Consider the following 27,201-nt stretch of genomic DNA (forward strand, 5'->3'; position numbering starts at 1 on the left):
ATTTAAAGAGATGATTTCTGAAGGTTCCAAATCTTTAAAATTGATTCGAATGTGCCACCTGGTCCCACGCATAAAGGTGAGAACCGCTAAGTGACCCAACGAGACTGGGTATGTGCAAAAGTTTGAATTTAGTGCAAAAACGAAATTGGATTTTGAAAAAGATTGTTAGAGTCAGGGCAAGCTTAGGTGAGAGATGGTAAAGCGAAAAAATACCTTGTTTTTTAAACAATCCAAAAAAGTGTAATATTTGTCTTTGTCTCTCAACAGTTTGCCCTAAATTGTAGATCATCCCATTCAACTCTGGCTCAAGAAGATTCGTCGTGTGCAGTCACTTACTGCGTGATGACCGAGTTATTCACATACTGGGCAGGACAGTGGTATCAGATATCAGAATCAAGGTTGAACAGAGTAGCGCGTAATACGTAGATCCCAGGAAACACGCACACACACACGCACACACACGCATAGACACGCTCACACTACACGTAGGAGGACATTTCTTAGGATAACGTTATCATTATGTTGTCTACCTGTCTCGAGAAGACATACCATGGAGTGAAGGCTCGGAGAAAATAAGTCAGTGGGTTAATACTTACGTCACAGCGGCATTAGTTCACCTATATATATATATTTGTCTTATGCATGCATGCTTTGGTCCGAATCAGTGAGAATACCAGGCATTTATCCACTTCGTTCCATTTATCCATTTAGCATTCATACAAAATTGTAGACAACAGAAAACAAACTATCATTATTCCCTCCATTTCCTTTTCATTCAGAAAATATCGTAAAAATCCGGAAAATGGCGTCTTACATAATTAATTCGAGATACAAAATTGCTGTTGGAATGTTGCAAATGTAATGCCAACAGTTCGGCAATTCCGAGGGGGAACATGAGGAATGCGACTTTCATTTTAGGGGGTAATTGAAAATAAGAGAATGGGTCTCAGCCAGTCAGGATCCAACATTCACGTGTTAGTTAAGATAAGACAATATTGCCCTTTGAGTTAAAATCCTTTGCTCGCAGGACACTGTGTGATGTCACCCATGGCCTGCACATGTTGACTGTCAGTCAGACGCACATGACCATCGTCACACTCCTTTGGGGGTAATCCGAATGAGTGAGTAATGTTTCACGCCGTCTTAGAAATATTCCAACAATGTCGGTGTCTGGACACCAGCAATGGGCTCCACACAATGAAACCGAACCTTCTGCGTAACCACTCTACCTGGAGATATCGCTGTGGTGAGATCAAGCGATGTCTACATTGTAGATAGCGCTGCAATGAAATTGCATCACAATGCTTTGCAGACCATTGTGACATCATTGGTTACCCTGGCATCTCAAATGGCATCACTAATGGCTCTGCCACTGAAGCTGTTAGCAGTACGTTTTACACTTAAGACACTGCTTCTTATTGTCTACAAACTGAAAAAGTTATAAGAATGATATTGGATGATAAATAAAAACTCACCCTCGTGTCTTTTGATATCAAATATATCAACACTCGTTGATAAAAGTGGAAAAGATCCTCGGCAAGCCTCGGAGTTTTTCCACTTAAATAACTCGTGATGATATATTTGATATCAAAAGGGACTCGGGTGAGATTCTCTATATATAGTCCACTCTTTTGACGATAAAGGATGCTGGATAAAACAATTATGATGATGTCACACTATTGTACTTGCAGTGAATTTACTTTTTATTCTGAACAAATTTTAAACAAGTAAAACTGACGCAACTGTAGGTCATTGTGGAAACTTATTGAGAAATTATATTCGGAACCGCAAATGAAACGTCACCCCAAGTGACAATGCATGAAAAGTTGTCATTTAAATATCTGGGTAATTTCAACCTTGATGATCAGTTTTGCCAAGTTTCATCTTTTTAATATGTCTCTAGGTATGTTTACAGTGTTTGGACAAAAAAGGTTTCTCATATATCTATCCATGGTGACGTTTTTTTGCGGTTCAGTAATGTTATGTATCAACCATAACATGGCTAGGATCGTTGATTCTACTTCATCAAATATCCCTGTTTATTTAAAGTCTGCGGTGGCTAAATGTAGATATAGTAACTTAGGGTTAGATGTAGAAACTGGTAGATATAAGTATTGAATATGCACAGAAACTTTGTCCATTTTGTAAAAATAATAATCAGTTATTCATTGAAGATGAATTTCATGTTATGGTTACTTGTAGTAGGGGAAATGTAATGTATTAAGAGAAATGTATCAAAATAAAACCATGAAACAATACACCCACGAAACAATACATGAAACAATATACCCACGAAATAATGTAACCACAAAACAATATACCTATGAAACAATATAACCACGAAACAATATAACCATGGAACAATATTACCTTGAAGCAAAATGTTCATGAAACTATAACCATGAAACAATATAACCACGAAACAATATAACCACGAAACAATATAACCACAAACTAATATAACCATGAAACAATATGACCATTAAGCAAAATGTCTATGATGCAAAATAACCATGAAACAGTATGAAACCATAAAACAGTATAACAATGACACACTAAGATAGTTAGACGTAGATCGAGTATAGATCAATATAGTCAGGTAGGTTGGACAAAGGTCGAATGAAGATAAGATGCAGACAGGAAGGTTGGACGTAGATCGAATGTAGATCAGGTATAGACAGGAAGGTCGGACGTAGATCGAGTATAGATCAAATGTAGACAGGTAGGTTTGACGTAGATCGAATGCAGATAAGGTATAGACAGGAAGGTCGGACGTAGATTGAGTATAGATCAAATGTAAACAGGAAGGTTTGACGTCGATCGAATGTAGATCAAATGTAGACAGGTAGGTTGGACGTAGATCGAATGTAGATCAAATGTAGACAGGAAGGTTGGACGTAGATCGAATGCAGATCAGATGTAGACAGGAAGGTTGCTCATAGATCGAATGTAGATCAAATGTAGACAGGTAGGTTGGACGTAGATCGAATGCAGATCAGGTATAGATAGGAAGGTTGGACGTCGATCGAATGTAGATCAGATGTAGACAGGAAGGTTGGACGTAGATCGAATGTAGATCAAATGTAGACGGGAAGGTTGGACGTAGATCGAATGTGGATAAGATGTAGACAAGAGGGTTGAACGTAGATCGAATGTAGATGAAATGTAGACAGGTAGGTTGGACGTGGATCGAATGTAGATCAAATGTAGACAGGTAGGTTGGACGTGGATCGAATGTAGATCAAATCTAGACAGGAAGGTCGGACGTAGATCGAATGTAGCTCAAATGTAGACAGGAAGGTTGGACGTAGTCAAGAAGGTTGGACGTAGATCGAATGTGGATAAGATGTAGACAGGAAAGTCGGACGTAGATTGAATGTATACTGAAAAACAAAAGTTCCTTTGACATTGAATAAGATTTAAAGCAAAGTTACGTTTTTTACCAAATCTGAAACAATTTCGGTTCGCAACAGATAAAATACTCCTGTAAGTGTTCAAATGGTTTAATTTGCCATACTGACTTCAGAAAATGCGCGATTTCATAAAAAACAACAACCCATGAACATGCCAAAATGTCAATTTACAAATCAATAGCGTGTGTGTCCTCCTCTGGTTGCGATGCAAGCAACACACCTTCGTCTCATGGAATAGACAAGGCGTCGCACAAAGTCCTGTGGGATATCTGTCCATATCTGCTGGAGCATGTTTCTAAGTTCCTGGAGTGTCTGTGGAACACGTGGTTGACGTCGATGGCGCCGATCCATCTCATCCCACATGTGCTCGATTGGTGAGAGATCAGGAGAGCGAGCCAGGGGATGATATTCACGTTGTTTTGTTGAACTGAATCCCGAACAAGTCGAGCAATATGAGGCCTTGACGACGCAAAAACGGTAGAACAGCAGGACCGATGATCTCATCGCGGTAGCGCTGTCCATTGAGATTTCCCTCTAGCACTATCAAACGGGTTCTCTGTCTTTCTGTAATCCCTCCCCACACCATAACGCCCCTGAACCGATCTTCTTCCATGACACAAAAATTGACGTAACGTTCACCTCGACGTCGGTAAATTCGAATCCGTCCATCGCTGTGGCTGAGGTGAAAACTTGACTCATCAGTAAATAGAACAGACGGTGTCTGCACCACTGTAGACGTGCTTGACGGTGGTTTCCTGTCAAAATCGGACGTCTGGCGGGTCTTCTGGCGACAGTCCCTGCACATCTGAGGCGACGACGTACGGTTTGTGAAGATATTCGTTGAAAAATACACTAAAATATTGGTGTCACAGAACTTTTGTTGTTGAGTATATTTTGCTGAGAACGTGGCGTGTGTGGTATGGCAACGTGCACTTTAATGGCAAATGACATGCACAAAATGCTACGTTATGAATATTTAGCTTATGCTATCCTCGGAGGAGCCTGACGCAAAACTGAATTTGTAGTTCAACATAACTTAACACTACTGTATACAGTTTATTGTCAGTGTTTGTTCCAGGTGCCCCACGGTAATAAACGCCCACTCACTCACTCAATCATCCACCCACCCACCCACTCACTCACTCACTGCATGAGTGATCTGGCTTTTAAGAATCAATCCACACAAAGAACAGCTGTAGCATTACCAACAAAGAGTCTATCAAAATTGGCGAAGGATTCAAAGACCAACGATTCTGATCACCCGGCTTAAAGATCTCAGCTCGATACGATTGCCTCATGCATCGAGTTTGGGCTGTCGTGGAGTGGCGTGGGCTTTCCACACTCCAACCGTCGTGCAGTGGCGAGCCTCTGTGTGTGTTGTGTTGTGTTGTGTTGTGTTTCGTGCGTGCGTGCGTGTGTGTTTATCCTTTGTTTGACTTTATTTCCTCCATTAATTTAATTTTGGAGAGACATTCATGTTAACACAACATATTTACAAGAACATTATGCAAAGAAATTGACAATACTGAATATTTACATTGTATGAGATATACTGTCCACAGATAGATTATTGATCGCAGGTTCCAGGAGGTCATGTCTCGTGATACAGAAGATATGAATTCAGCCCAGCTGTCAAGGCTCATATCCTCTACAAAAGGGGTTGTACCACCTCTTAATGTCACAAGTTTTACTTCGTCATCTGCACAGTCATCTGCGCTTCAAAGTGTCTAGTAGATACTCATAGAGCTTAAGCTGTACAACGTAGCAGTTGGTGCTTTATTATGTCAACGCACTTGTCATCACGCATTATATACTGTCCAGGTGTTATAGTGTTCCAAGTTTCACACGTGCATACATATATTATACAAATATTATCATTTGTAGCAGGATCACGAGGATACATGAGATTTTATGCGTCCCGCGTCAGGTTTTATACCACAAGCTACGCATAAAAAACTTGTGCTATGTCAGCATTCGGCTTTTTGCTTTGAGTGGGGATTAAGGGGTATCTTCTGCCTCTCAGAAATACATGTGCAGACTGTACTGCTCGTGGCGGGGTTTTAGAGTTTCATTCCCCCGCTGAGAAATGTATTACTACCTAAGGCGGGGACACAGAATTTTATCAAGATCACGTGGACCAATCAGATCTTATAATTCTGTACATGGAGGTTTGACAATAATTATAATTGTCGCTTACTGATGTGAAATGTTCACATCTTTTACACATAAATACGTGATAAAAAAATTTAAAAATGACTACATGTCATAAATCTAGATTTGTAAACCAATAAGGCAAATGACATAAAATGGTATAAGTTTATCGTTAAATCGTTTCAGACATGTGACACGGATCTATCAAAGCGCCAGTAAAATCCCAACTCTTTCACGTCCTCTTAACATTGCATCGTACCTGTTTTTGTCTAAAAATCTAAAAATTCTGATGTCTTCTCCCTAATGCAGGAAACGAATTTTAAATATATCTAATACGAAGATAATATAACCAATGTAAACACGAAAGACGTTCAGTACAATCTGGTTATAATGCCACCTTTTGTACATTGGGAAATATGACATTATAACTAGGTAGGTGTAAAATCGACCAGATTGACATAATAAAGAAAAGTTATAAGAACCGAAACACTTTAACTTCAAACTACATGTATTTATTCAAACATGATTTATCCAAGTTACATATATTGTGAATATTAATTTGGCTTGAAAGAACATTTGGATTGAGGTTTACCTTTTGCCAGCTGAAAACTGTTTGAACATTATTTCAAGCTTGTTCTGCAGATTGAGATACCAGCATTCAGCTGGGGTTGTAGTTGGCAGTTAGGGGATGTAAACACGTGACAGGAGCTGACTGACAAGATTACTTGCAGTACAGGGCGAACTGTGGATTTTTACTCAAGTCTGATGTTTTGTTTTACATCACCTTTTCATAACAACAGGTGAACAAATTCCATGGGCCCAATGATTTTCTCCGCTATGTTGGCGGCCATGTTGACTTTCAAAATGGCCGCCATTTTTATCGAATAGTCGTTATATCCAATTGATATGCGGAGTATGAACTGGTTTGGGGCCTTGTCTAACAGTATCAGCACATGTCGGTCAGTTCGATGGTCTTTGTTTCTTTTGACATAAACACGTTAAAGGCGGTTATTAATTACTCATTCCAAACGCTGTTTAATCCCCCAAACCCATTAATTGCTATTTTAAGCGTCAAGTGGTGTTGTTTTTCTTACTTATGCCCTGACTGATAATTATTTCACTTGTCCCCCGTATAAATCCATGTTAGAACTAACCAGGCTTGTCATAAGAGATGACTAACGGTATCGGGTGGTCCCTCTCGCTGACTCGGTTGATGCATGTCATCGTATCCCAAATGCGTAGGGTATCCATGTTGAACTGCAGCATAGTATTTCTTGTTTGTTTTCTTTGTTGTTTAACGCTGTACTCAGCAATATTTCAGCTGTATGACGGCGGTCTGTAAAAAATCGAGTCTGGACCAGACAATCCAGTGATTGATATCAAGAACATCGATCCGCCCAAATGGGATACGATGCCATGTGTCTACCAAGTCAGCGAGTCTGACCACCCGATCCCATTAGTCGCCGCTTACAAGCATAATCGCCTTTTACGGCAATCGTGGGTTGCTAAAGACCCGGATCTTCACGGGTCCTTAGCATTTCAGTAGGCTAACACTATATAAGTAACGTAAGAACGAACTTGTACAGCGCGAGCATGCACATCGCCATCTTAGTGCAATAATCTTGAACGCGACGTTAAACCCCTTTTCTACTCGCATCATATTTATGATATTTTCTTGTTGAGAACTTTGTCTCTTACAGTTTTCTATATAATACGAATTCATTCTCGCGATCTCGCATTCTCGCACTTTGGGCATATTTAGCTCGTTTCCAAAGGTCGAGATCGCGAGAATGTCCCTTTCAGTTTTCCATAGTATAATGTCAATGCACGCTGACAGCGCTAAAGCCGGAACGGGCGGTAGAAACGAATTTTTTTATTGTGGGCTCGATTCCCGGTTCGCTCCGATTATGTTTCTAGGTTTGTCAGCTGGTGCCGGTAGGTTTCACCGAAGTGGTAAACATCTGAGACCTGCTTCACTTCGGGCTTTCCTCCCTCATTAAGCTGATACGCCGTGATAGAAGTGGAATACTGTTCAAGGCAGTGTTAAACCCAACTCACTCACTCACTCACTCACTCGCTAAAACCACATAGGTCCCGGAGATGGCTCTTCATTACCCCTATTTTATAAACTTTCATTCTTAATTATCTGTGCTGTTCGAAAGCAACCTCTACATCCAATACTACTGTCTGAACTGAAACAATCACACAATCAAAGTTGCAGATCTCGTGGGCATCGTACTGTTGTAGAAGGAATAGGGCGGCGTTTGTGTCATCGGGCGTTGCATGTTTCCCTCCCACTTTTGAAAATCACATATGGACCCAACTGAAATAAACAATTCAGAATTTGAGCCTTCCGGTCCCCATTGAAGTAAAGATATCATTTTTTTAAATGAAAAATTAAGATAAACCTTGGGTTGAGAATGAGATTTTCTTGACGTGCAATTTTTTAAAGAATTTAAAGGAACGGTTCCTGTAATGGTGTAGAGAGCTTAATAGCTTCCGGAAGTATCCTCATTCTTCACGTATCATTTGGGATGCACGGGTGGCCCCATCGTCGAAGGCGCCGCGATTCGCGGTGCAGAGTTACCTCCCTTGGCTATGCCAGGAGGTTATGATTGTGGGTTCGAATCCCGGTTCGCCCTGATTTTGTTTCTAGGTTTGTCAGCACCATACCCGTGCTCGTGGGTTTCACCGAAGTGGTAAACGTCTGATACCTGCATCACTTGGGGCTTTCCTCCCACATTAAACTGACACGCAGTGATATAACTGGAATACTGTTAAAAGCGGCATTAAACCCAACTCACTCACGTATCACTTTGACTAAATAAAGCGCAGAAAGTTCTTCTTTGTTTCCAGGACGGAATGACATTTGTATAACAGGTCGTGCGGTACGGTAATTTAGTGCCGGTGTGATATTAGAAGCAAAACAACAGAAAAAGGATTCTGGGACTCGGAATGTGTTCGTAAAAACCGATTATTCGAAATGTCAGATTACAGTGAGAATTGGTTTTGTTGACAGTGGTTCACAGTGATACTTCAAAACTATTAATGTCACGTGTCTGGAAGTTACTATGTTTGAAGCGAATAAGCGCGTACCGGATTTATGTCACACTATTTAAACTGAAGGATTGAAAAACTGCCGGTGTGAAAATTCTCATCCACCAATGTTTGGGAGAAAGTCCAGATTAGTACTTGGCGGGTCCGGCATTGGTGTAATTCAACCGTACTCCCCGCCATGACACGCACGCACGCACACACGCACGCAGACACGTACACACACGCACGCAGACACGTACGCACACGCACGCAGACACGTATGCACACCCACCCAAACACACACGCACGCGCACACACAGTCACACGCACGCACACACACACAGACACACTTACAGACACACTTACAGACACAATCAATCAATAAATCAATCAATCCTCTGCAAAGTGAGGCAGACCGCAGGCGTGCTGTATCATTTTGGTAAACGCATGAGCACAAGCTCCTCACAGCGATAGACCGTTCACGGAGCTCACTACATACGCTCTACCGTGGACAACTAAGAATGGGCCGGTGATTAATCCCGTTAAGGATAAGGGAAGCAGCTCTGCACAACGAGATGCGGTGCCTTGTCCTGGTTCCTGGACACCAAATCAGTTTTCGTAAGCAGCCTTCAGTGCAGATTGAATCATCTGGCAGCTGTAATTGGATGATTTTGTGTAAGATCTTTATGATTTCGATATGTACATCCACCCAGTAATTTAAATTGACCATGTTTCTCTAGATTTAGTGCTGTCTTTTTCACCAGCACCAGCATGACTTATGCTGAATGTGACCACAGATATTTTCAAGCAAGTGACATTTTCTGCTCAACTTGGGGTGGTGTGTTAAGCTTCCTGTACTCGGAAAAGGGGCTGGCTAAGTTGGTGCTTTTTTATTGCTACTCGAAGGCCTAACTGTGAACACACGTTTAATGCTTAGTTCTCTAAAAAATATAACTTTACCATAGAAGTCCAAGGGAAAACTTTTGGTTTTGTGTAATCTCCAGGAGCCCCCAAGTAAAAACGAAAAACTGCTGACGCAGAGGTTGTGTTTCATGTTTTTTTATTATTCTTTTAATAACCAAGTATTGTGTCATCACATTATGTAAAAAGTTGTGCAAGGCCTCATGTTGTTCGAAGGCACTGGTCAAGCTTCAGACATAGTCAGACACTGCCACTTTGATGCAGTGGATTCATGACGTCATTGATAGCGGAAGTGACGATAAGGGTTAAGTAATTATAGCAGATATACCACAGTGTTTCCATGGTGACAAGGTTTTCATCGGGAATATGAACTTACCAGTATAAGAATGACCCCTACAATAATTCACTATATATATTGTGCGAACAGGTTATCGGAAACGATATATGAACTTAACGTCCAATAGATTCAACAAGAGCAAACTTGTGATGTATGGACATCCTTGAATCTGGAGCACTCCAAGAAATGCTGTGGTACGTGAACATATATTCCAAAATATCAGACTATCGCCACTAAATTCTGTAAGCGCTACCATTGTAACTGTCTATCCATCTCGTACTGTTTGCTGTCATAGTGTCTGTGCCAATCTAGTCGTGACAATATTCTCGCAGTTCGCCGATTGAACATCTGTGGTAGCAGCACTCGCAGACAAAGCCTTGTTCACTCGTCCGCTTGCCGAGGTAAGAAAGAGCTTCTCTCTTCGGGGCGGCGAACTTCACCGGTTCCTGGGATGGATCATCGTCTGAATAAATGGATAGCACGCGTGGATATACTGGAAAACAATGCGTACACAACCAGTTGGCTGGAGAAGGGAATGCATGAGTGAGTGAAATGGTTTGAAGTCAACCATACTAAACTCCCTGGCGTAAAACTGTATACACCCATGTTTGATGGTGGTAAGTAAATGGTTATTCGATGGCTTTGTATTTCATCCGAATATCACAGTTGTGTTTGGGACTTTAAGTCTGTTGTATTTCGGCGTCTGTTTTCAGGCTAATAACGTTTTGATAACGTTTGTAATGTGTTGGTCAAAGCCAATTTTAAGTGTATGCTTTCCTTTGCATGGCACTGTACAACAAATATAACTTTAAACGAGTCAAACTATTACTGTAAACAATAGTGACTTAAATTTTGAATAAAATTAATAAAATAGATTACAAACATATGACTGATGTACAATGAAAACATCCCGTGAAGATCCGGGGGAGAATAGATATTCAGCAACCCATGCTTGTCGTAAGAGGAGACTAACGGGATCGGGTTGTTAGGCTCGCTGATTTTGTTGATGCATGGCATCGTATCCCAAATGCGTAGATCGATGCTCATGATGTCAATCACAGGATTGTCTGGTCCTGGCTTGATTATTTACAGACTGCCGTCACACAGCTGGAATCCCGTTAGTCGCCTCTTACGACATACACAGTCGCCTCTTACAGCAAGCGTGTGTTACTCAAGACCTTTTCTACCCCGGATCTTCACGGGTGAAAGTATGAGAGGATAGGGTAACCATAGCTGATTCTGATAATGATGATGATGATGTTGGAGATTTAACGACGCTTCTGGAGGTGCCGATTTCGCACAAGGCTGATTCTGAACTCAACACTGGCAATACCACCTACCCATGAAGCGTACACTCCTCTTCCCGAACGAACCCCGACAGACCATGTCCACCATCATGGATGCCCGTCGGCCACATAAACCGCCCACAGAAGGCTTCCGGTCATCAAGGTAGCAGGTGTGTTCATAGTAAGCATTGACTGGGCATACCCCACACACAAGACAGAGGACCAGCGCTAAGGACACGGCGATAGCGATGTCCATAGCTGAAACAAGATTAAATATACATATTCAGGGGGTGAGTTGGCTTTAACGAAGCTTTGAAAATTATAAAGTGAGTGAGTGAATTTTTACGGCGCCAGCGATATCACGGCGGGGAACACCAGAAATGGGTTTCACGCATTGTACCCATGTCGGCAATCGAACCAGGGTCGTAGGCGTGACGAGTGAACGATTTAACCGCTAGGCTACCCGACCGCCCGAATATTATTTAGAATTGACTTACATTCAATTTCGATTATGAACCTTATGGAGTGAAGGTCAAACGGTATGAATGTCGGAGCTTGCACATAAAACAATATAAAAACTGACTTTCACTTTATCAACATTGTTTACCTCAAAGGATGGAGGTCTAGATCTATACATAGTTTTATTTAGTGCGTGTGACTATATATTTACACTGACATCCAAACAATAACCAGCTGTATCTAGGAATAAAATAGTTTCTCAAAAAGAGAGGTGACATGAGCGTGCGAATGCACAACTTGCTTTTCAGAAACATCTGACACAAGACGTATGTTCAAATAGCATCACCATTAGATGAGAAAGGTCTGTTAAGAACGACCTCAGTTTGTCACCCACAATGACAGCGCGTCGTCATACATCAAGTACAAGATTTCCGTAGTTTTAATGAACCTGTGGCGGTAACATACACTTATGAACATCTTGTGACCGACATTATTAAGGGAATGGTCAAATAGTATATGGTGTGTGTGTGTGTGTGTGTGGGTGTGGGTGGGTGGGTGGGTGGGTGGGTGTAGAGGTGTGTACTTAAAATGGGGGTGGGGTAGGCAAAATATGATTCAATACTAAGACCAATTGACTAGTTCCTTTCCTGAATAACACAGATTCAATATCTCAATTCTCCTCATTGCATTTTTTGTGACAACTATACTGCAAATTGCTACAAGAAAGTGGTGCAAAGCCACCCTTTAATTAGATTTTTACAACTTTGGTAAAACCCACGAATGGCTATGGCAATCACAGTTCATGGATTATGATCAGGGCACATTAGATTCGACGAACACCTGTTCCTGGTACTACTAATGGAAGCATCTCTTCGTGTAAATTTCGGCGCTTTCTCAATTTTAACTTAACCCCCCAAATACAAGTCAGAGCATTGCTATATTTCTATCACGTGTTGGAAGATTGGGGGGGAGAGGCAGAAGGTGGACGGCCTTTATTGCCATTTAGTTTGAAAATCAAACGCTGATCCAAATAGCTTCATGAACATGATCAGTATTAAGCATTCTTAATTTAAGGTTTTCAGCTGATTTATTTTGTTTTAAATTGCAAATTCTGTTTTAATAAACTTATTTTAATAATGACTTCAATTCGATGTATGAGTCTAGTTGTAACTGAGTGTCTTGAAGAAACTAATACCTATGAATAGGTATTTAGGATTGATATAGTTGCTTCTTAAGGGTGGGGACAGATTCTCCAGATGGGTACAACGTTGGAAGCCTATTCCAGGTATCCCCCGCCGTGATATTGCTGGAATATTTGTAAAAGACGGCGTAAAACGATATTCACTCAAAACTTGGTGAGTGGTTATATCATGGCATGTTGGCTTGATTTGGGAGGAAAGCCCAAAGTGAGGAAGGTCTTTAGACGATAACCACTTTGGTGAAGCCACAAGCGCGGGTATCAGTGCTAGCAAACAAGGAAACATAACCTGGCGAATCTGAAATTCCAGCCCGCGATCATAATTTTCTGGCACGCGGAAGGGGCGCAATTCTGCAAAGCGAATCCCGGCTCCTTAGAAGACTGGTCCAGCCCGTCAGGTCTTTCTTTAAAGGAATCGGCAATTCCAGTGAACATATAATCAATAGCTGTATAACTAAATGCGCATCAAGTTTAGAAACCCAGTTTTACAAGAATTGGAAACGCCTGCCATCAACGTACAGCCAGCCAGCCTAGGTTTTCACAATGGCGTTCATTACCTCGTGAAACACTAGTCCTCTCATGGCTGAGAGTAAATAACTCACACGGAACCAGACGTGTCCTGAAGCATTACTAGCCTGCAAACCTAGATTTTGAGTGCTTAGAACACAAAAGATCATAAAACACGACCAGTGGGCAATGTTAATACATCAGCCCTGGTCTTGTACGGTTTCCAGTTCGTCAAGAACCCCATAACAACGTGGTAGCTGATTAATTGTCTAGAACGCTTTCGCGAAGGTAGCACAATGACACATATGAATCGTGATCTTTCTCGTTATACATAACTGCCTCACCGCCTTACATAAATTAGAAAGTATGTTGGCGACTATGACGTGATTTAAATTTTGATTTCCAAACCCGATGACTCCGTCCTTTAGTCCTGGGCTGTTTGTAACCTGGAGGTTAAAACGTTCACCGGTTTTTCTTGTTTGTTTGTTTGTTTGTTTAACGCCGGAATCAGCAATATCCAGTGATTGACATCATGAGCATCAATCGAAGCAATTGGGATACGATGACATGCATCAACCTAGTCAGCGAGCCTGACCACCCGATCCCACAAGTCGCCTCTTACTGCAAACATGGGTTGCTGAAGACCTATGCTAACCCGGATCGTAACGGGAAGTGCTTTCCAGTACCGCCGGTAACCCTGATTGGGTTGAGCAATGTGGGATCTGTGGGGATTCCGGGACAGAATACGGTCACTTTATTCCATTCCATCCTAATCCGAGCGAAGCAGATTCGAACTCAAGCTTTGGATTCGGTAGTTTGGGGACAACTCTGTATGATTGAGTGGACTGAGCTTAACGTCGCTTGTCCACTATTCTAGTTATATCTCAGCGTGGCAGCTTAATGTTGTGGACGAGAGAAAGGTTCCAGGACGTTATTACTTTGGTGAAACTCACGAGCCGGGCACAGGTATGATACTGACGAACCAAGACCATTATCAAAACAATTCTGGAATTTGTACCCGCGGTCAGCGAATACGGGTGCCCTAAGGGACTAAACTCCGCACAATAAATTTGCACGTATTATTAAACGACTAGACCACCATTGCCTGTGTCTGTGGAATAGGCCTAGAAAGGGTACTGGTGGTGACAAGACTTCAAGGGCTTTACCTTCCATAATATGATGGCACACAGTTTCAGCACTTGTCCAGGCATTGAGGCTACAATTGGCACTGTATTAAGCGAGCTTTGATGACCTAAATACATATATTTTGTATATTCCTAATAAATGATATTTAGCATCCAAAAACACACAAGCCTTATGATCTCTCTATGATATAATTTGTTTTGATTAAATTCTGTCGTCACAAGCAGTTCCTAAACATTGCAAGTTTTCCTGGAATGTGCAATTAGTATATTGCGTGAGTGAGTGAGTGAGTGAGTATGGTTTTACGCCGCTTTTAGCAATATTCCAGCAATATCACGTCGGAGGACAATAGAAATGGGCTTCACACATTGTACCCATGTCGGGAATCGAACCCGGGTCTTCGGCGTGACGAACGAACGCTTTAACCACTAGGCTACCCGACCGCGACCGCGTGAAAAGGTCGGTAGTTTAAAAGACAATTGCCTGCACATAGTGTCAATAATCACCTCCAGCGGTAATCAATCGGACCACCGGCTGGAGTTATTGCCCTTTATCAAAGGGAAGCTACTCCAGTCTAAGAAGGCCCTTACCTGGTCACTCGTCCCGAAGGTTTTTGTATTGTTATTTCGTAACGAAATTTAGTTAGATATCCCACACACCGGCACAGTGATACAAAGCAAAATATGAATGGAGTTAACGGGACACCTGCACTTATTTGCTCTTATTTGCTCTTATTTGCCATATTTGTTTGGGGTTTGATAAAATTACAACGGGATGAGTAATAGTTGGAAAGATGTAACGAAACTTTAAAAATAAACTTTATCCTTGTCTCACATGCTTATAATGATATGCGAACACACGAAATATAGAAATAATTATGAAAATATACTTAAAATATTCCTCACTGAATTATTACACTAAACATGTTTATGTTATTCGGCAACAATCATAAGAGCGACACACACTGTCCTAGACTGGTTTACCTGCCCTTGAGCGCTTGCGTTCCTCTCCTGCAGCCGTTAGGAGGCGAAGGACAGGGTACCAGTCAAGCTCTATTCGACAGGAGTCAACATATTACTGTTAGGGAGGTGGGACTCACATAGAGAAGTACGGTTCATGGTTCAAAATAACTTTTTGTAATTATGAGTTTCAATTTTAATAAAATCTCCACTAATCATCCATATATCAATAACTGACAACAGCAGATATATCAATGTCAACAGTATCAAGTAAACCACTACGAATTTGGCAACTTAATACCTCATGTTGCTTGGAAACAATGACAAATATTTCAGGACGTCATTGTTCGGAAAGGGGCGGTCGGGTAGCCTAGTGGTTAAAGCGTTCGGTCGTCACGCCGAAGACCCGGGTTCGATTCCCGACATGGGTACAATGTGTGAAGCCCATTTCTGGTGTCCCCCGCCGTGATATTGCTGGAATATTGCTAAAAGCGGCGTAAAACCATACTCAATCACTCACTCATTGTTCGGAAAACATGTAACTGGTTATGTTTCCATAGTATGTTGTTTTCCACATGTATATTACATAACTATTTAATCTAATATGTGCCATATTCACATGCAAATTACCATTTATTTTATCTTCTGGGTTACACATGTCCGCCCCGATTATGTTTCTAGGTTTGTCAGCACCATACCCGTGCTCGTGGGTTTCACCGAAGTGGTAAACGTCTGAGACCTGCATCACTTGGGGCTTTCCTCCCACATTAAGCTGACATGCTGTGATATAACGTGATATAATACTGTTTAAAGCGGCGTTAAACCAAACTCACTCCTTCTGATATTTTTTTTTCAGCCGCTCACTTAGATAAGTAAACTGCCTTACATTCGGGAAAGACCCCTAGTCGCAGAGTTAACAAGCAGTTGTGAGAACTCCCATACCGTCCTCGTATAATTCCTCCACTTTCTATTTCCAATGTTGTCTGTACCCTGCAACAGGCCCTGGGTTCGCCCCTGACTTTCAATATCTTAGACAATTATTTTGTGTGTGTGTGTGTGTGTGTGTGTGCATTTACATCAAGAGAATTACTTGGATAATCAAAGCATGAACGTACGACAATGTCCTTAGTTTTGATTTGATCATTTTAATAATGAATTTAAATAATAAAATTTCTTCGACAAAAAGTTTCGTATTATAAATAATTAAAAAACTGACCCACGCGGTAATTATAGAATGGGTTCGAACCTATATTTCTACCCGTGATGATCCGGGGTAGAATAGGTCTCCAGCCACCCATGCTTGCCGTAAAAGGCGACTATGCTTGTCGTGAGAAGTGACTGACGGGATCGGGTGGTCAGGCTCGCTGACCTGGTTTATGATGCATGTCATCGTGTCCCAATTGCGTGGATCGATGCTCATGATGTCAATGACTGGATTGTCTGGTCCAGACTCGACTGTTTACAGATTGCCGTCATATAGCTGGAATATTGCTGAATGCGGCGGTAAACAATAAACAAACCACTCTAACATTAACACCTTCACACACACAATCCATCTGGGTCTCATGTAGGCTATGAAATGTATGCCTGAATCGGATTCTATTGGAACCCTTGGACAAATCAGAACGGGCCCCGGAAGTGATACCCATTTAGGACCCATTTCGTAGCCCACATTATTTCCAAGTGGGGCCCATGGACAAATGCTGGCAAAGATTTGAGGTGGTGATGCTACGAAAGGGTTGTATATAGGGTAAATAAATATAACATTTTCCCAGACCCAATCCATCTTGGTCAAATATAACCTAGGAAACCTCGCTCCGCGTTGAACACACTGCGTGTATGTCTTCATTCTGCCTCAACGATATAAACGCAAACTCCTTGGTGTTTGTACATAAAATGAGTGGAACAGCATGGATTGAGTCCAATGTCATCAATGGATTGTCAATCTGATTTATGGAAATGACTAGAATTATTTATGGAGACAAGATATGTTTTTTATTACAACTATTTGACTAAATTTTATCCTTTTTTTAAAGAAAAGGCCTCTTGCAACAATGTTCTTTTTGCGGCAGAAAATCCCATTTTTCATGCATTTCCTGGGACAAGTTCTTTCTTTCGATGAAATCACACCCAGACCCTCCCTCTCCCCGTCCCCCTCATACCCCGCTCATACTCATCACAGCGCTCGGTGAAATGCAAAGTGTAGGACGTCACAGTCGGTTTGAGAAAAGCGCCTGCAGTCACCTCAACTTGAAATGCATTCTATTTGTGAATTTCTGTAGTGTTTTCTGCACACTTTGTTTTGCCGCACATAACTTGAATACTGTTGTAACCGCATCATTTTGTAACCTATAATTCTACATATAATTATATATATTTACCAACCGACAATGACTTGAGAAAGAAGTCTATGAACATTTCCCTCCGCGGTGATGTGTCCGTCAAATAGGCTGTTTTAATAAGAGGTGGTTATTGGGATTTGATATCTCTGATTGACAAAATCAAAATCGAGTAATTTCCTCATTCATTATAGACTGTAAATTACACAAGATGAAATGCATGTTATCACAGATGGGGTGTACATTATCCCAGACGCAAAAATATGAAAATAAATTGAGCCCGAAGTTGCTTAAAAAATAAATACTATTCTTCAGGCAGTTAGAAAAAAAATAATTATCAGCCACGAAAAATATATATGGTTGCGAGATGTTTTAAAAAACTAAATAACATGGGCGCATAGGTCTGTTTTTTTTGTGTGTGTAAATGAAACAGACCAAGCAGCATTAACAATCGAATCCTTGAACTTATGGTTCAGGCACGCGTGGCGGACTTGACGCGCGACGACGTTAACACAAAGTCATTTTAATTAAGTCTAAACATTTTAACCTTTAACTGATTCAAAACACTCATAAACATTAAGAATAACCAACATAAAATTAAATAAAATTGAGCTTGTTTCGAGGCCTGTGCGTTACTTTTACCCAGTTATATAAGCGAACGTCAAACAATTGGCTTACCTGACAGTGCTGAGAGCTTCCTAATTAACAGTCAGTCACCTTGCAGTGGCGGCTTCTGTGTAAAGGCGATGCCTTTATACACTCCTTACACCAAGCTTGTTGCCAGAAGAAGCCATATGTGGGCTTTTCAATATCCGCCCTGGTTTGCTTGAAAGTGTAAGGAAGCTAACCAGGGTCTTGAAATTGGTTCTATTCCGTGAAATATTGTTATGTTTTAGCGCGTGAGACAGGAAAGGTATATTTATAATCTTGCCACGACAACGTGGGGGCGGGTGGGAGGTGACTGATGGCGGCGGCAGTCAGGTTAAAAGAAGGTGCCAGAGAAATGATTGCAACGTCCTCATGCAACTCGTTTTGTAATGCATATTTTTGGATAAAATATGACAGGTATTAAAACGAGGGTGTTTAAAAGTATGCCATGTGTGACTGTACTCAGACAGTTGATGAACGTTATTGGTAAAAAACCTTTAAAATCATTTTCGTACATTATGTTGCAAAAGTGCATATCTGACAGGGAGTGGGATGGAGTGGTGGGTGGTGGTAGGGGTGGGTGGGTGAGTTCTGAGGGTCCAAGGTCCGCTCTGAATGTTTCTGAGTTTTGCCAGTACCTAACTCTCAATCTCTCTCACTCTGTACGGGGTGGGGGGTTAGTTCTAAACGGTAAGCGACAAGAAAATGTTGACGTATTGAGGGGTAGGGGATCCAAGGTTCTGAGTTTGCCAGTACCTAACTCTCAATCTCACTCACTCTGTACGGGGTGGGGGTGAGTTCTGAACGGCAAGCGACAAGAAAATGTTGACGTATTAAGGGGCAGGGGATCCAAGGTCCGCTCTGAATGTTTCTGAGTTTGCCAGTACCTAACTCTGTCTCAAGAACCAATTTAAATCCGGATGGGGTGATGACAAGTTTATCTGTGACTTGCTTAATTGCGTATCACCGTTGCTTATGCTGTGAACCACTGACTTGACTGTCTCAAACACGACTATTTACAGCTAACATTTATGAAAGTCCCATATCTTGATGCCGTGTGTAAAACATCACTCACTTACTCACTGTATATGTTTGTAATCTGAACTTTTAACAGAGCCATACCGATCGTGTCAGAAAGCACTTCACTGATTGTATTCTAGAAATTAGTTGTGGCATAAAATGCACATTAAGCCTTTTCCAAGGGCGGGAAAAAAATAGATTATTCGTTGTAATAACGACACAAAAAATCGCATATAACTTTTGTGTTCTTACAAAAGTACCTTTCCTCAAGGAAACATTGTCCTTCTATTACTGACATGTGTGAGAACAAAATGATTGTTTTCGTATTACAGTTTCTCATACTCACGAAACAAATACCTTTTGAAAATGTCTTTAGCGTTTGGTGCAACGGAGTGCACAGGTCATGTGACGTGACGCTGTCCATAAATTGAGGTCGTGGAAAGCAATTATTTCATATCACCGTCTGATGTTGTGACCGTTTGACACTTCCAAGGTGAGCACATATCCCTACCTTTTTAAGGCATAGGCCTACGAACATTAGGATGTTAATTGCATGAACTTTGCCTTCCGCATCTTCTCTTACCGTCCGTGAATCTGCCACAGGAACATTAAATATCATCCCTTATCTCCATGTGTGGTATGTTATGTGAGTGTACGCACATACATCACAATGGAAAAAGTTGTTTTATTTTTTATTATATTTTACTATATTTCGGACTTCCATTTATCTTTCGGTCTTCCATTTATCTTTCGTAAGGGCAACGGGGTAGCCTTGGTTAGAGCGTTCGCTCGTCACGCCGAAGACCCAGGTTCAATTCCTCATATGGTTACAATGTGTGATGCCCATTTTTGGTGTCACCCACCGTGATATTGCGGGAATATTGCTAAAAGCGGCGTTACACCAAACTCACCCGCTCTTTCCACAATAAACGAGCATTTCATAATCGATTTCGGTTTCTATAATGCAATTATGTGTTTGTTATAATGTTTACGAAATTATTGTGTCTCCTCAGGAAATGATTACATGAAAAAATATAGTGTAATCATCATAATGATTGACTTCATTTAAAAGATGTTTAACATAGAAATTAGGATATTAGCATCTGATAATGAACGTTTCGTTTCTGTACGGACAGACGCAGGTTGAAACGATGAATATTGTGGGTCTGACGCTGCTGCTGCTGTTGGGCGTGGTGTTTGCGGCCAAAGCTGGCACAACAGGTAGAGTGACGGTGAATGTAATATAGAAACATTTGCGCATGTGGTACTGCCATTTGTGATCGAGGTTTTGATTTTGGTCATTTATGACATGAACGTTTGTTATGTGATAAGTGTGACAGATGCGTGTGTGATATGGTCCTCCGTCTGTGGCAGAGGCGTGTGTGATAAGGTCATTTGTAACATGAACGTGTGTGATATGGTCATGTGTGACAGAAACGTGTGTGATATGGTCATTTGTGACATAAACGTGTGTGATATGGTCATTTGTAACATAAACGTGTGTGATATGGTCATTTGTAACATAAACGTGTGTAATATGGTCATTTGTAGCATAAACGTGTGTGATATGGTCATTTGTAACATAAACGTGTGTGATATGGTCATTTGTGACTAACACGTTCACTATTTATGGTAAATATACATAATTTGATATTCAACTTTGGTAACGTATCTTGCGGTAACGTATCTTTTGACACAAATAATAATGAGCCAGTTACGTGCACATCAGCGAGGGATGTGAGATACCCATATCAGGCGTCTGTAAGTAATGTCTACTTTAGGTAAATAAGTACAGTGAAGTGGACATAACATTCACCTTTGTCTGTTATGTGTGCCGTGTATGGTAAGGTTTTGTTTGTTTGTTTATTTAACGCCGCAGTCAGCAATATTCCAGCTATATGACGGCGGTCTGTAAATTATCGAGTCAGGACCAGACAATCCACTGATTGACATCATGAGCATCGATCCACGCAATTGGGATCGATGACATGCATCAACCCATCAACCAAGTCAGCGAGTCTGACCACCCGATCCCGTTAGTCGTCTCTTACTACAAGCATAGTCACCTTTTTACGGCAAGCATGGGTTGCTGAAGACCTATTCTACGAGTCTGTATGGTAAGGTATCTGCTGAAGAAGCTTGGTACCCAACCCAAATTGGAGGCTACAGTTGGCCAACTATATTTAACTTATATGTTGCGTTATGACTGAATGTAAAACTTAAACATGCATGTTCAAAATGTGATTATTGTGTTATGATAAATGCAAACCTTTCTCTTGTGGTTCGTTAAAGTCATCGGTATAGTATCTAGTCTTTGAAAGGCATTTAGAAGTGGTAAACATCCATATAAGGAGAGAATTTATGGATGTCAACTTCTTAACTACGAGGAACATCATCACATGATGAAGGAGTAAGCATATATACCTAAACGTTATGTGCCTCATGATAAAGAAGATATCCATATCTGTGCCTCAGATTAGAGTGAGTGAGTGAGTGAGTTGGGTTTAACGCCGCTTTTAACAGTGTTCCAGTTATATCGCGGCGTGTCAGCTTAATGTGGGAGGAAATCCCGAAGTGATGCAGTTCTTAGACGTTTACCACTTCGGTGAAACCCACGAGCACGGGTATTGTGCTGACAAACCTAGAAACATAATCGGGGCGAACCGGGATTCGGACCCACAATCATAGGTTTCTGGTGTGTCCAGATTAGAGACAAGTACCTTTGTTCTTGAAGACATGAAAACCGAACAGATGTCAGTAATGTTTCTTAGTGATCCAATCAACATTTGGGAGATACTGATAGATGAAGAAATACACTATTGACTTGTTACAGGTATATTTTGCTTATTTTTAACATATATAAAGACATTCATTTGGGAAAGTGAAGCCCTGGTGTTACCAAACTCTTATGTTATGTGACTCTATTGTAATTAACTGTATTCACAGATGCTTGGGGTAGGAAATGTGTTTAATTTGTACACATAGTGGAGAACGAACCTTTAGTAACAAACCTGGGAGATTGTTATTCTATTTTTGATCGGAACCGTAAATAAACGTAAAAAAACAAAAATGTATTGCTGATTTGACTTGTACCATATGTTCCTGTGTTTTATCTAGGTGAACAATTGACTTGCCTTTGCGTGGTTTTATGGCGGTGCCTTTAAGCGATCACCTGCTATCATCACTATTTGATGGTGATTCATAAACACATTCTCAGGATAAAGTCGGAATCGTACAATCGATTTTTTTATGAATATGGAAAGGGGTTTGTCGCTTTTATTTTGTAGGAGCCAGCATGATGACCAAGATATACGAGCGGCAAGAGGTGGCGTTGGAGAAGTTTACTAAGCTAAACAAAGACGGTAAACTCGTGTTCATGTAATGGTTTTATTGTTCAACTGTCAAGTAAATTGAAAAAAAATCAAATAGAACATTTTGCATACATCCGCCATCTTGATATAAATTCTTGTCGTAAGAGGCGACGAGCGGGATCGGCTTGTCAGACTCGCTGATATGGTTTATGCATGTAATCGTATCCCAATTGCGTGGATCGATGCTCATGTTATTAATCACTGGATTGTCTGATCCAGACTTGATTATTTACAGATCGCCGTCATATAGCTGTAATATAGTGCAAGAAGGATAAGTATAATGTATAACTGTATTTATGTATATACCGATGTACCTCCTTTGGTGGTTTGGAGAATAGACTTGATGGATTGATTGGCTTTATACAACTTTGGCCTGATTGTCATCCTACCCCGACAGAATGGGCCTTTGCTCATAATATCAATCACTGGATTGTCTGTTCCACATTCGATTATTTACAGGTCGCTCTCATTCACCGGAATATTGTTGAGTGTGGCGTCAAACAACAAACAAAAGAAACTCGGTCTATTAGAAAATATCAGATACGATAAAGACCCACAAGAATTGTCCAATTCCAATTTGGAGGTAGTTCGAAAAATATAAAAGCTTTACATGACTGTCACCTAAAACCTTCCTTTTTTTCTATGTTTTAATTTTGAATGTCTTATCATGGCTCCGGGTGGTATTGTCATATGTGTAAAAAGACCAGTTAAAGAGGATTTTTAATTTATATTTATTAATTTTAACCAAAACGTTGAGGATATAACTACATATACATGGAAGTGAAGTCAATTAGAGAAACGCTCTCTCATGTCTAGGACATTTTCATCATGGTCACTTTTGTCACTTTAGTCACTTTAGTCATGGATCTCCATTTAATGTTAGGGCTTGAATAAAATTTAAAAGTTCGTCATAGTAAATATACTAATTGTAAGTCATCTGAACACTTATCTAAGATACATTTTATGACATCTTTTTTCAAAGAATCCTAACATTTCAGTCTGTTAATCGTAGAGACCCCAAATATGCCCATCCTTCTTCATCTTCAATTTTTTATATAGAATTATGTGTATAAAATTGCAAACTAAAACGAAGAAGAGAAATTCTTACGCTTATCTCCTGTGGGGCAAAAGAACCTCTACCTCTCAGTTGATTTATCTCTCTGTTTGATTTTCAACTGAAAGCTAGCGATATTATATCCATAAAATGAACTGTACTGGCGCTTGGTCAGACCCCAAAGAATACATCTGCATGTTTTTATTAATAAAAATATGATTTGATTTAAAACTTTTATTGACTAAAGGAAATCGCACAACTGCTTATGAGTATATTAGACATTTCAATTCATTTCATTTCCCTTTTTCAGCACACATTAACATTTCAAACATGATAGAGTGCATGTGGCTGCATGTGCATTTCTTACCACTGTCTTCATTGAACCAATTTATGTTTGCACATATTAATGCATAATCATATCGAATCGACAGCGGTAAAATGGCAACATCAGATGGAGGAGGATAAAACCGAAGACGGTAAGTTTCCCTTTTGTGTCAAAACTCATGGCCTCGTGGCGATTTCAGGCCATGGAACGATTTTCCCGAGGCAAGGGAGTTAACTGACTACATAGTCTGGAATTTCGGAGTTTGTATTTTGCTTTGACTAACGAGTCTGTGCATAATCCAATCAAATCGTGTATTCGTGTCTTACCCCAATCTTCTTTCAACCAACATCTGTGGGGCGGTCGGGTAGCCTATTGGTTAAAGCGTTCGCTCGTCACGCCGAAGACCCGGGTTCGATTCCCGACATGGGCACAATGTGTGAAGCCCATTTCTGGTGTGCCCCGCCGTGATATTGCTGGAATAGTGCTAAAAGCGGCGTAAAACCATACTCACACACACACACCAATATCTGAACAAAATAACCTAGCCACAGATTACAATTTTTACAAACTGTTGCAGGAATGAATGGTGGTTGAATAAACATAATCAAAGTTAACAACAGTTCGTTGAAAAAAATCCATTACATTAAAAAACAAACTCGGTATAATTTCTTTTCTTTTGAGTTATACGAGTTACCCTTTATAACCATGTGTTTATCCATGTTGTTCTAGTTCCACATACAGTTGACTCATGGATGGATGAAAAACCGTGGAGGTCAAAAGGACAGCGTGTTGGATGTAAGTATCCAATGTCCAAGTCACGATCCTTGGTCCATTTGTTCTTGAAGATTTTACCGCGTCATACAAAAAGACGTTAAAAGATGGTACTTGTTGTTACCCTGTCTGTCCCTCGGCATTAAGGGGCTAAAACAAGGACTGGTCGGCTCAGAGTCAGTATACTGTGTCTGAGTGGGGTATTCATATTAACCTGTGGCATGGTATCTCAGTGAGCTAGCACTCTCGATCGGCATCAGTACCAGCAATAGTACTCAATATAATACATGATGCACACAGCTGTTTACGAACTTAATGTACAAATAACATTTAGGATTTTTTAGACACATATCTTATAACGAAACCCACCAAAAATTTACACTTAAAATATTATACAGACCCAAATATGTCAAAAGATGTGTAGCGATAAGATTGGTCTCTGGATGTTCTTTTGTAGTTTTGAAACACATTAACTATATGCCAGAAAATATATTCACATTAACCGTTATAACTTAGCTTCTTATGAGTGTTGATACAATTATTGTTTTGTTCCAGTTGATTCCCTTCTTGGCCAACTTTTGGGTTGAGTAAGGAGACAGACAATAGAAGAACAGGTATGTTCCATGAGTCCGCGTAAAGAAATAAACAACAATCGTACCAACATGTACTTACCTTCAACAGACACATCTACATGTACTTACCTTCAACACACATCTACATGTACTTACCTTCAACACACACAACTACATGTACTTACCTTCAACACACACACACCTACATGTACTTACCTTCAACACACACACCTACCTGTACTTACCTTCAACACACACACCTACATGTACTTACCTTCAACACACACACCTACCTGTACTTACCTTCAACACACACATCTACATGTACTTACCTTCAACACACACAACTACATGTACTTACCTTCAACACACACACACCTACATGTACTTACCTTCAACACACACACCTACCTGTACTTACCTTCAACACACACACCTACATGTACTTACCTTCAAGACTCGCATCTACATGTACTTACCTTCAACACACACAACTACATGTACTTACCTTCAACACACACACCTACATGTACTTACCTTCAACACACACAACTACATGTACTTACCTTCAACACACACATCTACATGTACTTACCTTCAACACACACACCTACATGTACTTACCTTCAACACACACACCTACATGTACTTACCTTCAACACACACATCTACATGTACTTACCTTCAACAATCGAATCTACATGTACTTACCTTCAACACACACATCTACATGTACTTACCTTCAACACACACATCTACATGTACTTACCTTCAACACACACAACTACATGTACTTACCTTCAACACACACAACTACATGTACTTACCTTCAACACACACAACTACATGTACTTACCTTCAACACACACACCTACATGTACTTACCTTCAACACACACAACTACATGTACTTACCTTCAACACACACATCTACATGTACTTACCTTCAACACTCGCATCTACATGTACTTACCTACAACACACACATCTACATGTACTTACCTTCAACACACACATCTACATGTACTTACCTTCAACACACACACCTACATGTACTTACCTTCAACACACACATCTACATGTACTTACCTTCAACACACATCTACATGTGTTTACCTTCAATACATGTGCTTACCTTCAACACACACATCTACATGTACTTACCTTCAACACACACATCTACATATACTTACATTCAACACTCGCATCTACCTGTAATTACCTCAACACTCACATCAACATATACTTATCCCCCGGTTTGTGTTGTCCATCTTCACACCTGCATAGTGTATCTTTCCAACTGTCTGTTTGTGTTGTCCATCTACCCACCTGTTGTATGGCTTTTCACGAACTGAATGTGGTATATATTGTGACATACTTTAGTATCTACTATTCACTTAACTCTGTTCTGGCTTACAAATAATATTTGAACAATGTTCAATTGAGCTTACAGTAACAATTGACTTTTGTCATTTTTCAGGCCCGTGACATCTTCGTGGCAAGGATAAGGAAGACAATTAGACAATACAGAAATTACTGTAGGACTGCACTCATTTAATCATAATAAAGATCTGTTTGGAAATATTCATATTTTTATTCATTTACTGTTTGGAATGACGATTAAATAAATAGATCCAATTTGATTCGAGGATACGAAAAAGGAGCGAAAGAAAAGTGGGTGATATCTACTTT

The 27,201-nt window shown here is 40.5% G+C and overlaps 2 protein-coding genes across 2 annotated transcripts; one reads left to right on the forward strand and one right to left on the reverse strand.

Annotated features, from left to right (window-relative positions):
• Nucleotides 1–555: 555 nt before the first annotated feature.
• LOC139471876 (uncharacterized) lies at nt 556–27,059 on the forward strand. The gene is made up of 8 exons (XM_071254388.1): nt 556–584; nt 1,028–1,121; nt 20,554–20,638; nt 22,705–22,779; nt 24,274–24,318; nt 24,897–24,962; nt 25,494–25,552; nt 26,990–27,059. The coding sequence occupies exons 3-7, from the start codon at nt 20,569–20,571 to the stop codon at nt 25,523–25,525; spliced, it is 288 nt and encodes a 95-aa protein (XP_071110489.1). The 5' UTR covers nt 556–584; nt 1,028–1,121; nt 20,554–20,568; the 3' UTR covers nt 25,526–25,552; nt 26,990–27,059.
• On the reverse strand, nt 9,736–11,400 carry LOC139471834 (molluscan insulin-related peptide 3-like). Its single transcript, XM_071254334.1, has 2 exons — nt 11,199–11,400; nt 9,736–10,321 (listed from the first exon to the last, which is right to left on the reverse strand). Exons 1-2 carry the CDS (start codon nt 11,398–11,400, stop codon nt 10,167–10,169), a joined length of 357 nt encoding a protein of 118 aa, XP_071110435.1. The 3' UTR covers nt 9,736–10,166.
• Nucleotides 27,060–27,201: the final 142 nt, after the last annotated feature.

This window comes from Haliotis cracherodii, unplaced genomic scaffold, assembly GCF_022045235.1.
Source record: "Haliotis cracherodii isolate W230 unplaced genomic scaffold, xgHalCrac1.p SCAF_23, whole genome shotgun sequence".
Classification (NCBI taxonomy): domain Eukaryota; kingdom Metazoa; phylum Mollusca; class Gastropoda; order Lepetellida; family Haliotidae; genus Haliotis; species Haliotis cracherodii.